Source organism: Gigantopelta aegis, unplaced genomic scaffold (assembly GCF_016097555.1).
Source record: "Gigantopelta aegis isolate Gae_Host unplaced genomic scaffold, Gae_host_genome ctg3296_pilon_pilon:::debris, whole genome shotgun sequence".
Classification (NCBI taxonomy): domain Eukaryota; kingdom Metazoa; phylum Mollusca; class Gastropoda; order Neomphalida; family Peltospiridae; genus Gigantopelta; species Gigantopelta aegis.
Window position 1 is genome coordinate 1 of NW_024533267.1, and position 12,184 is coordinate 12,184.

At 36.6% G+C, this 12,184-nt stretch overlaps 1 protein-coding gene across 1 annotated transcript; it reads left to right on the top strand.

Moving 5' to 3' along the window:
- Window positions 1–6,350: 6,350 nt before the first annotated feature.
- On the top strand, window positions 6,351–11,915 carry LOC121392032. The gene is made up of 4 exons (XM_041523437.1): window positions 6,351–6,436; window positions 8,879–9,013; window positions 10,339–10,517; window positions 10,752–11,915. The coding sequence occupies exons 1-4, from the start codon at window positions 6,429–6,431 to the stop codon at window positions 10,940–10,942; spliced, it is 513 nt and encodes a 170-aa protein (XP_041379371.1). The 5' UTR covers window positions 6,351–6,428; the 3' UTR covers window positions 10,943–11,915.
- The last annotated feature ends 269 nt before the right edge of the window (window positions 11,916–12,184 follow it).

The following is a 12,184-nucleotide window of genomic DNA, read 5'->3' on the forward strand; positions in this document are numbered from 1 at the left end:
TTTCCGACTAATACAATCTTTTAACGTCTAAAAATACGCATTAAGTATATTTTTTATTTAGAATATCAGTGTCTGTACATTCAATATGTTTCTGATCGTCTTAATATTTGTAAGAAGCCCAAACTGGATTGTGTCTTCAAATAATTTCATACGTACGAAAAAAAGTTATTTTAGGAAATAAAATGAAAGTTTACCTAGTACAAATACTAGAACGATTAGAAACACGTTTAATATTGAGCCACTAATATGCAGAAAAATATATTTGATATGTAATTACATTTGTTAAGAAGTCTCTGTTAATCCATAACATCTTAAAAATTGCAGCAAACACAGTCCCTTTAAATTCAATAGTTAATTGAGAGAGAGAGAGAGAGAGAGAGCGGAGAGAGAGAGAGAGAGAGAGAGAGAGAGAGAGAGAGAGAGAGAGAGAGAGAGAGAGAGAGAGAGAGAGAGAGAGACACACACACACACACACACACACACACAGAAAGATAGAGAAAGAGAGAGGGATATATATATATATATATATATATATATATATATATATATATATATATATATATATATTCTTCAAAAATAGTAGGGGAACCTGAAATATTAATGTTAATATCAGAACGTTCAGGTCTGTTTCTGAACGCACCGAAACACATTAGTTTGCACGTGCATCATGCAGTTGCCCCGTACACGTGTGTGGGGTGTCATTCTCAATTTTGACAATTTCCAGGAAGGTCGATTAATCACTGTGGAACATTATTTCTGTCAATCTTGTTCATTCTATTGATCATACAGTTGTTATTGTTTTGTTTTTAGTTATTTTTAGTGTTTGAATTTGCGATTTACTGATACAAAAAGTCAATTTTCAAATTTCACTTCTGACCCCAATCGTCCTTCAAGATCTTTGGTGGTAATAAAACCTACTGTAATACGGAACTACCAGTTGTAATGTTTGCCCAATTAATTCACTATTATCATATAACCATTCCCCACAGCTAATATACTTTATAATTTTGGCAATTGTAAATTCTTAATAGAGTTCCCTTACATTTTTGAAGAGTATATATACTGAACAAAAAAAGAAACTTCCGATTTGTACATATAGTTGCGTTAAAGAATTCATTGTGTAATGAAATTATATAGGTAGTATTAGCCTTGAGCTGTATTATCAGGATTCATGAATTTTATCGATTATTTTTGCACTGTTAATCGTCGACAACGTGAAATTCAATTTGCACGTGCATGCATGGTTCGACATGTCCCGTGTAGTATTCGGTCAATTTGTTTTACTTGTCTTACTGACATTGTTGTCAAGTGAACGAAAACGCTTCAAAATTTGTAAAAAAAATAACGTTTTTTACATTGTAGCATTTTTAGTATGCCAAGAATACCCAATAATTTACGCGAACGGGCGATTGGCATGCTTGATGCTGGCATGTCGACAGAAGACGTTGCATGGCATGTTGGGAGTTCTAGTCGAGCCATACGAAATCTTCGCGTAAGATTTCGAACGACAGGAAGCACCAACGACTTGCCACGTCGTCGACGTCCGCGTGTTACAAGGCGTGGTCAAGACCGCTATATCATGAACACGCATTTGCGCAATCGATTCCAAACTGCCACTGCTACTGCTGCTAACACACCTGGGCTTCATAATAACCGAATCAGTGGGCAAACTGTTCGTAATCGTCTGCGGGAGAACGGTTTACATGCACGACATCCTTACGTCGGATGCGTTTCAGCGCAACGTCATCGTCTAAATCGTCTTAATTGGGCACGTGTACACACTCGTTGGATACGGCGACGCTGGAATACCGTTCTTTTTTCGGATGAATCCAGATTTTCTTTACAACGTGGTGATGGCAGGGTGCGCGTCTACCGTAGGAGAAATGAACGCTATGCTGACTGTTGTGTTCTTGAACGAGATCGTTTCGGGGGTGGGGGTTGTGTCATGGTCTGGGCAGCCATTGCCCATGGTTATCGTTCACCACTAGTCGTCACTGATGGCAATTTAAATGCTCAACGTTACCGCGATGACATTCTCGCTCATCACGTCATTCCTCTATTCCATAACAACGCCAACATCTCGATTTTTCAGCATGATAATCTCACCTCTCATACAGCTAGAGACACTGTAAATTTTCTTAGGACAAATAACATTGATTTCATTCATGACTGGCCCGCTAAAAGTCCTGATCTCAACCCCATCGAGCATGTCTGGGATAGTCTGGACAGACGATTGAGGCGTCGTCCCAACCCACCCGCTAACGTCAACGAACTTCGTCAAGCGCTCATTCAGGAATGGAACAATATTCCACAGGCAGAAATCAACACTTTAGTCAATTCTATGCGTCTGCGATTTACTGCAGTGGTCAATTCAAGAGGTGGTAATACCCGTTATTAATTTTTTTTTTTAACCCCTACCACACTTGGTCAAAATTTCTCCCAGTTTCTGTTAACCTATGGCCATGATTTTTGCACCAAACGATGCATCATGGAACACTCTTTAAACGCATATATAACAATTATTCCCCCGGTTTGTTTTCATCAAGTTATGTTCATGCAAAGTTAGCGGAAGTTTCTAATTTTGTTCAGTATATATATATATATCTATGTATGTATGTATGTATGTATGTATGTGTATCATAATACAATTTTTATCCATGCTTAGGCGATGCATAATATTATTTAAAATATATTTCATAACAATTAAGTTACTGTAAATCATTTAAGTATTGGCTGTTATTTATGTTACGTTCATCGGGGTATGATAAACAACAACAACAACAAAATCATTCGCAAACTGTGTAAATGAAATAACATAATACTTCTAATGAAATTTGAAACATACTTACTAATAATAACATTAAAAGTTCATATTTTATTTTGAATATTTTTTGGTTAAAACAATAACGCTCAGTAAGACAAATTACCAATATAAAATGACGTCATCAGGTATGACGTACCCTGACAACGTAATTTTTACATTCATCGAGAGATGAACAAACTCCCGTTGCTACGTCTCGACCAATGGCATGACGTTATAATACGATGAATGTAATGGAAATTTAATTATAAAACGTTATTGAGCAAATTGTTTTAACGTATTTAGCGAGGCCATTCAAGACGCATATATTTCTAAAGAGACATACAACAGACTGACAAAACAGCGACAACAAAAACACAAAACAACTTTTGAGTGATTATTTTGTCGGTGATTAATTCAACATACAATAATTGATTAAAGCAAAATGATTGCAAAGAACAATAGTTAGCTATAATACACAGTACTGCTATATGTAAGTTGTATGTAAGTTGCATAACGTAAAAATGTATCAAAAATATTATTTCAGCTGATTCACAACTTAGGCTTAATTGTTTTTTAGTGTCTGATATGATGACCTCGCTATCATTTTATGTCGTTAATATATCACTTATTTGGATTTGTTTGTTTTTCTTACAGGGTCTCAATTTAGTGAGGATGTGTATGATCCAAATCAACTGGCATCACTAGCTTGTATCGCCATGTACAAATATTATACCTGGATCTACCCATATGTAGCTTACGAAAGAACAAGCTGTTCGAGCAGACTACCTGCGATTTGCCAAATCTGTAAACATATAATTATTGTTATCAGAAATTTTTATTTATTTCAAAATGACTATTAATATATTAACGTCGTCATCGAAGTAGTAGTAGCAATAGTAGTAGTAGTAGTAGTAGTAGTAGTAGTAGTATAGCCGATTTCGTTTTAGTAGTTGTTTATACGGTTACGGAACGTTCCATACCCATTTTGTTTCGTCCCTAGACGTTTTGTACACACTAACGTTTTACACTCTAGGCGATTTGTACCCAGTATATTTAGGACACGTCTTATGTTGAATTGCACAATGAAAATGTTATATATGTTACATCAGACTTTGCTAGTTTTTTGGGTAATCATAACAGTAGTAGTAGCTGTGATAGTAGTATTGGTAGAAGTAACGGCAGAAGTAGTAGTAGTAGTTATAGTAGTAGTAATAATTGTAGTAGTAGTAATAGTAGTAGTAGTAGTAATAGTAGTAGTATTAGTAGTAATATTAGTAGTAGTAGTAATAATAATAGTAGTAGTAGTAATAGTAGTAGTAGTAGTAATAGTAGTAGTTGTAATAGTAGTAGTAGTAGTAGTAATAATAGTGGTAGTAGTAGTAGTAATAATAGTAGTAGTAGTAGTAGTAATAGTAGTAGTAGTATTAGTAGTAGTAGTAATAATGGTAGTAGTAGTAGTAGTAGTAATGATGATAGTACTACTAGTAGTAGTATTAGCAGTCGTAGTGACAGTAGTAGTAGTCGTAGTAATAGTAGTAGTAGTAGTAGTAATAATAGTAGTAGTAATAGTAGTAGTAGTAGTAGTAGTAGTAGTAATAGTAGTCGTAGTAATAGTGGTAGTAGTAGTAGTGGTAGTAGTAGTAGTAGTAGTAGTAATAATAGTAGTCGTAGTAATAGTAATAGTGGTAGTAGTAGTAGTAGTAGTAGTAGTAGTAGTAGTAGTAGTAGTAGTAGTAATAGTCGTCGTATTTGATTAATGATTAGATGAAATAAAATTTTCTCGTTAACGATACAACTAGAACACATTGGTTTATTAATAATTGGCTATAATGGATGTCAGACATTTGGTAATTCTGACATATACTCTTAGAGAAAACCCGGTACATTTTTCCTTTAGCAGCAAGGGATATTTTAATATACTTTTCCACAGACCTGATAGTACATACCATTGCCTTTGATATACCAGTTGTTTGGCACTGGTTGGGACGGGAATAAACCCATTTGGTGGTTCGATCCTACGATTGATGCTCCCTAGGCGAGTGCTCGACCTATATACTATACATTCTATATTTATTTATTTATTTATTTATTTATTTATTATAGTGTGTATACTAGTATGTATGCATGCATAGGCCTACATGTGTGTGGCTGGGGTTAAAATGTCTTTATTTTCACGTAAGAAGGTTTCTGTGTAATATAGTGGTGGCGGTAATCTATAAATGATTTCTACTTCTATATGCATCGTTTGTGCTATAGTCCGATATAATCCGTGGCCTGGATTATTTAATTTTATGATGTGACTATTAGCAAGTTTATGTAAAAAATTTGTATGATGGCGTCATTCTTTTAGATAAATCTAAATCTACACCAGCGCCTACATCACCAACTACAACCATGTCTACATCACCAACTACAACTACGTCTACATCACCAACTACAACCAAGCCTACAACAAGAACGCATCGTCTGCCCGCAACAACGAGTAGTTACGTTTCACAACACTCTCCGACAACTCTCCCAGCACAGAAATCGGATGCAACAAGTGAAACCCAGAGACAAGTCGGCTCAGAAAGTGGTTCAGGTGTTTTATAAAGAATAACTAGTTAATGACGTCGGGTATCGGCTTTATCCAGTGAAGGTAAGAATGGAAATTTTCTCATTCGGCCTGAACAGTATAAAGCAAATATCTGACGTCATTTAACTAGTTATTATCTTTATCATGCAGACCATAAAAATTAAGGGGAAAAACTATTATTACTGTTATTTAAGCCACCATGTACGATGACCTAGAGGTCAAATGAAAGATTTTGTAATGTAGCTATGCGTGTGACGTCACATGATTGAAGTCAAAAGTCATATCCTGCTAGTACCAGGATATGACTTTGATTTATCCGTCATCATATTCTGTCAGTAGAAACGGTGGTTGCAGGAACAAAATACATCTTTCGACTAGTTCGGTTTGCTGTTGTTGAGACAACCTTTATACATTAACAGTAAAACCAGTGTCCATTCAGGTTAACAGAAGGATAAACTATGTGATGTTGGATGGTGAAAGCATTTATCTATGTCAAACTTTGTGAAATGCAATTATATGTGTAGTGCCTGATTTTTATTCAGAGTATATCTTTATATCTGTAGTGCGTTCATATATACATATATATATATATATATGTGTGTGTGTGTGTGTGTGTGTGTGCGTGCGTACGTGTGTGTAGTATATTATAATGAATAATTATCAATTATTTCGAATTTAACTTTATTACATAAAGAAAAAAAAGCACACAACATAGAGCGATGCTATTGTTACTGACAGTATAAATAACTTGCATTCAAAACATACAAAGCTTAGATACACTTCAAGCATTATGATAACTAGCAATACATGTATATCAAATATTTTGGGGTTTCTGCTTGTTTCCGTGTCAAGAAGAGAAAAGAAGTAGAGAATAAAAATTAAATATAATATTAAATAATAATAATAATAATAATAATAATAATAATAATAAATAATAATAATGTGTGTATGAGTATATACAATGATTCTTTTTCAGGTGGTTTGGTAGCTGGTATTGTCGTTGGAGTACTAGTATTGCTAGTCTTGGCAGGAGTTATCGTACTTGTATGGATGAAAAGGTAACCGTGTTCACATCCGTTTAATACCAAACAATGATTGAATATGTTCCCTATTACAATTACGTCGTGTTAAATACATTAGAACACATAACGCGGTATATTTAATACCATAAAGAGGGTTACCCCATGCCATTTTGTTGTCAAGATTTGAGTGTAAAGCTGTATCCTAAACGGCCTCGAGCGACGCGAGCGATTATTTAAAAAATCATTGATTTCAATTGCTGCATCCTAACCGCACGCGTGCGATTTGACATATAAATCTGTCGTGTCGCGCACGTGCAGTTAGGATACGGCAATTGAAATCAATGATTTCTAAAATAATCGCTCGCATCGCTCATGTCGCTCGCGTCCGGTTAAGATACAGCTTTAAGATACAGTTTTAGAGTCAAACATTTTGAAATACGAAAATCATAATGTTGTAAACGGACATCACTGATAATAAAGAGGTGTTGCAATTATAATTATTTATTTTTATTATTATTATTATTTAATTTTTTTTATGGGATTCGTTTCTTTAATACATTTCGTGGCTAATATATAATTTTAAAATAATAATAAATAACATTTTCAAGAATGCCGTCACATTTATGTAACGATCTAAAAAAAAACCTTTCTCTTTTTCTTTTTTAAAAATAATGTTCGTGCATATATTCAATTAAGGTTCAAGCACACTGTCCTGGGCACACACCTCAGCTATCTAGGCTCTCTATCCATGACAGTGGGTTAGTTGTAGTGGTTAGTGAGAGAGAAGAGGCTGTAGTGGTGTTACACCTACCCATTGCGTCGTTAAAACTCGCTCTCGGTGGGAGCCGGTACCGGGCTACGAACCCAGTACCTACCAGCCTTATGTCCGATAGCTTAACCACGACACCACCTAGGCCGGTATACTGTAAAAGACCCCCCCCCCCCCCAAACCAACAAAAAAAACCTAAATGAATGAAAAGAAAGAAATGTTTTATTTAACGACGCACTCAACACATTTTATTTACGGTTATATGGCGTCAGACATATGGTTAAGGACCATATAGATATTAAGAGAGGAAACCCGCTGTCGCCACTTTATGGGCTACTCTTTTTGATTAGCAGCAAGGTATCTTTTATGTGCACCATCCCACAGACAGGGTAGTACATACCACGGCATTTGATATACCAGTCGTGGTACACTGGCTGGAACGGGAAATAGCGCAATGGGGCCACCAACGGAGATCGATCTGACACCGACCGCGCATCGAGCGAGCGCTGTACCACTGGGCTACGCCCCACCCCTCTAAATGAATGAATGAATGAGTGAATGATTAACGACACCCCAACACGTAAATAGACCCGAGAAACGAGCCAAAGGATTATTACTAACTGTTAATGATAGGATTAGCTATCGGTATCCTTAATAATAATGGGGTGTTTCGAAAACTTCTCTATTAACGTGTTGGGAAGCAGCTTTCCAGAACATGTTTTGTAAATATAAACATGTGTATATGCAGCCCGCTTGTTTCTTCATGGGTATTAGACACAGATTTCACCCTGTATTACGGTCATAATATGTTTGACTTGATAATGGGAACATGTTAGAGGCATTTCCTGAATTATTTAGAAAATCACCCAAAACGAAAACCGCTAGTTGGTTTAAGTTGAAGTTGTATTTTGATTTGTAAGGTGATAATACACTGATTTCTAGTTTCTAGCTCTAGTTTTAATACAAAATGACATCATTGGTATTCGCCTACTACCCTTCTCTTTCTATAGGAAAGCTTCTAAACAGTTTGTTTGTTTTGTTTAACAGCACCACTAGAGCACATTGATTTATTAATCATCGGCTATTGAATGTCAAACATTTGGTAATTGCGACATAATAGAGGAAACCCGGTACGTTTTTCCATTAGTAGCAAGAGATCTTTTATACGCATCATCCCACAGACAGGATAGCACTACCACGGCATTTAATATACCAGTCGTGGTATACTGGCTGGGATGAGAAATAGTCCAATAGGCCCACCGACGGAGATCAATCTTAGACCAACTGCACATGAAGCGAGCGCTTTACAACTGGGCTACGTCCCGCCCCATTTCGGAACAGATAACAAGATGAAAACGAATATGTTTCATAACACCCTACTGTCACCATTGTTTACTCAAAGGAAATGATGTTTTTAAATATAGAAATTATGAAATACGAAATGTGGTTTCCAAAGGGAAACCCTCTCGACTGGTTGTAGTACAGAATTGCTATCCCGCCTTTTAAAAAAAATCCTTTGCACTCTCAAACCTTATAATTTGAACCTCGCGTAAGGTCTGGAAATGCATACACTATTATTAAAAAATAAAACAGAAATAAAACATTCAAGCAAACAAAAAATCCAAAACAAATAACAAATCTAACATTTTCATATCTAATACAAATAGCGTTTCACTACAGAATTTAACAAACGTGTTTGTATATTACAGAAAAAACAGATTTTGCTTCCAGTCAGATAAAATGGACAGTCCAAGAAGAACTGCATCGCCCATCCACGCGACATCCTCAGTACCCAACAACTATGAACAATATAACGCTGATGTAACCAACAGAGTCCAGTATGAGTATGTCTGTTTCGAGTGATACATACAATTTTAAACCCTAATCTCCAGTTTGTAGTAAAGTTTGTTTTATTTAACGACGCCACTAGAGCACATTGATTTTTTTTATCTTATCATCGGCTATTGGACGTGAAACATATGGTCATTCTGACACTGTTTATTTTTTAGAGGAAACTCGCTGTCGCCACATAGGCTACTCTTTTACGACAGGCAGCAAGGGATCTTTTATTTGCGCTACCCACAGGCAGGGTAGCACAAACCATGGCCTTTGTTGAACGAGTTATGGATCACTGGTCGGTGCAAGTAGTTTACACGTACCCATTGAGCCTTGCAGAGCACTCACTCAGGGTTTGGAGTCGGTATCTGGATTAAAAATCCCATGCCTCGACTGGGATCCGAACCCAGTACCTACCAGCCTGTAGACCAATGGCCTAACCACAACACCACCGAGGCCGGTTCAGTTTGTAGATACACAGATTTCCATAATGCTGATTTATATTAAATTTAAAACAAATGTCCTGTGAAAAATACCTTTCCCATTTTCAGTACAAACACGGGCTGTGGGTTTGTTCCTTGATATTCACGATAACGTTCCACACCGAGAAAACGGTTAACATTTACGTGTACATACCATGAAATATCACCATTGATTTTCATTACAGCTAATTCAAATGCATATTGTACTATTTCTACCACTACAGGATAGGTACACGTACACATACGCGTACGCTCGTACACACACACGCGCGCGCGCACACAGAGACACACACACAGACACACATACACAAACACGCAGGCACAGACACACACACACACACACACGCAGGCACAGGCACACGCACACTCACACACATACACACACACATATACACACACACGCACACACACACACAGACACACACACATACACAAACACGCAGGCACAGACACACACACACACACACACACATACACACACACACACACACACGCAAGCACAGACACACACACAGACACACACACACACACGCAGGCACATACACACACAGACAAAGACACACACACACATACCACATACACAGACACACACACGCACACACACATCACACACACAGACACATACACAAACACGCATGTACAGACACAGACACACACACACATACACACACGCAGGCACACGCAGGCACAGACACACACACACACACACACACACATACACACACACACACATACACATATACACACGCACACACACATATATACACACACGAGAAGTTTCTTTTGTCAACTGTAACTAGAAGACATAATTTTCAGCGTTGTTTCTTTTCTTTTTTTTCTTTTTTTTAAAGAAATGTGGCGTACTGTGCTCAGCCAAACACGAAAGCCTTGCGTGGTCCAATCGCCGTTTCGTCCATCGACTACGACCTTGCTGCTGCAGATGACACACTACAAGGACCTCGTCATTTAGCGGATCTACCCAATGGCATCAGGCCACGTGATGACTACGAACTGGCGGGTCCAGATGACGCAAAGCCAGAAACGGCTTATTCGGCGGATTCGTCCAATTACACCTGTTCAGGTGATTACTTTGAACTGGAGGGTCCAGGTGACACTAGACCAGAAACAGATGACTATGAACTGGAAGGTCCAGCAGGCAAAGCTGAGTATGCAGTAGTGGGCGGTAAAATGGCTTGTGATGAATACAACACTCTGCATGAGACACAACGAAACAGAAACCTAGATCTGAACTACAGCCACATCGGTGCAGCCGACCTCACTGGAGATCTGTACAACACGACAGAACCTACACCACACGGACGGACGGACAGTGAGACGTACAACCACATCAAGGGAGACAGATTTGAAGACGAGGATATGTACAACCATACGGACGGGTCTGATGACCTACCAGAGCAGTATGATCCAGAATACAGCCACATTACTACTAAGTAGATACATGTACTAGTTTTTGTCGGCCAGATCATACAGATAATATACAATTTATACAATATATGCTTTGTAAATATGGCAATTCTACATACCAATCACATGCTATAACAGACAATTCATATATTATTGATACAATCGGATGGTTACATCTTGAAAATGTGAAATACTCAAACTCCAAGCCAATTATGTTAGAGAGAATAGACTTGTATTGATACACTCTAAATAATACATGATTTGGCAAACATAGAGACTGAGCATATTATGTTACAGAGAATACGTTTGTAATCTGGATAATATATTTTCGGTAAATATGGCAAACCTGTGTTTACAGAGAATACATCTATGTTAATACATGTGAGATAATACCATTTGTAAATAAGGCAAACCTAGATACTATGCAAATTATATACCAGAGAATACATTGTTATTGATTTAATCAGGATAATACATGTTTTGTAAATATGGCAAACCTGTACTTACAAAGAATAAATTTATATTGAAGCATGTGAGATAATAATATTTGTAAATAAGGCAAACCTAAAGACTAAGCAAATTATGTAACAGAGAATACATTTTTATTGATCAGTGTGAGACAATACTGTTTGTAAATAAAGCAAACCTAGAAACTAAGCACATTAAGAAACAGAATATATTTGTATTGAAGCAATCTGGATAATACATGTTTTGTACAAATGGCAAATCAATATGAACAGAGAATGTACCTAGAAACTAAGGAAATTATGAAACAGAGAATATATTTGTATTGAAACAATCTGGATAATGCATGTTTTGTAAAAATGGCAAACCAATATGTACAGAGAATGTACCTAGAAACAAAGCAAATTATGAAACAGACAATATATTTGTATTGAAGCAATCTGGATAAAGCATATTTTGTAAAAATGGCAAACCTCTATATACAAAGACTATGTTTATATTGATACATTTGACATAATACAATTTGTAAATAAGGTAACTTACAGTCTACTCAATTTATTTCAAGAAAAAAAACCCTTTATTTATAATGAATCAATCTAGAAAGTTACGTTTCCTAAGCATAACGCATCTATATTAACCGTGACAGGAAATCCAAGCTAGGATATAAATGCCTTGTAAATAATAACAGACGCAGAAATTATTCACATGCTTTAACGGCGGAGAGCAGACACACCAGTACAAAGTTTTGTTTAAAAACACCACTAGAGCTAATTGATTTATTAATCATTGGCTATTGGATGACAAACA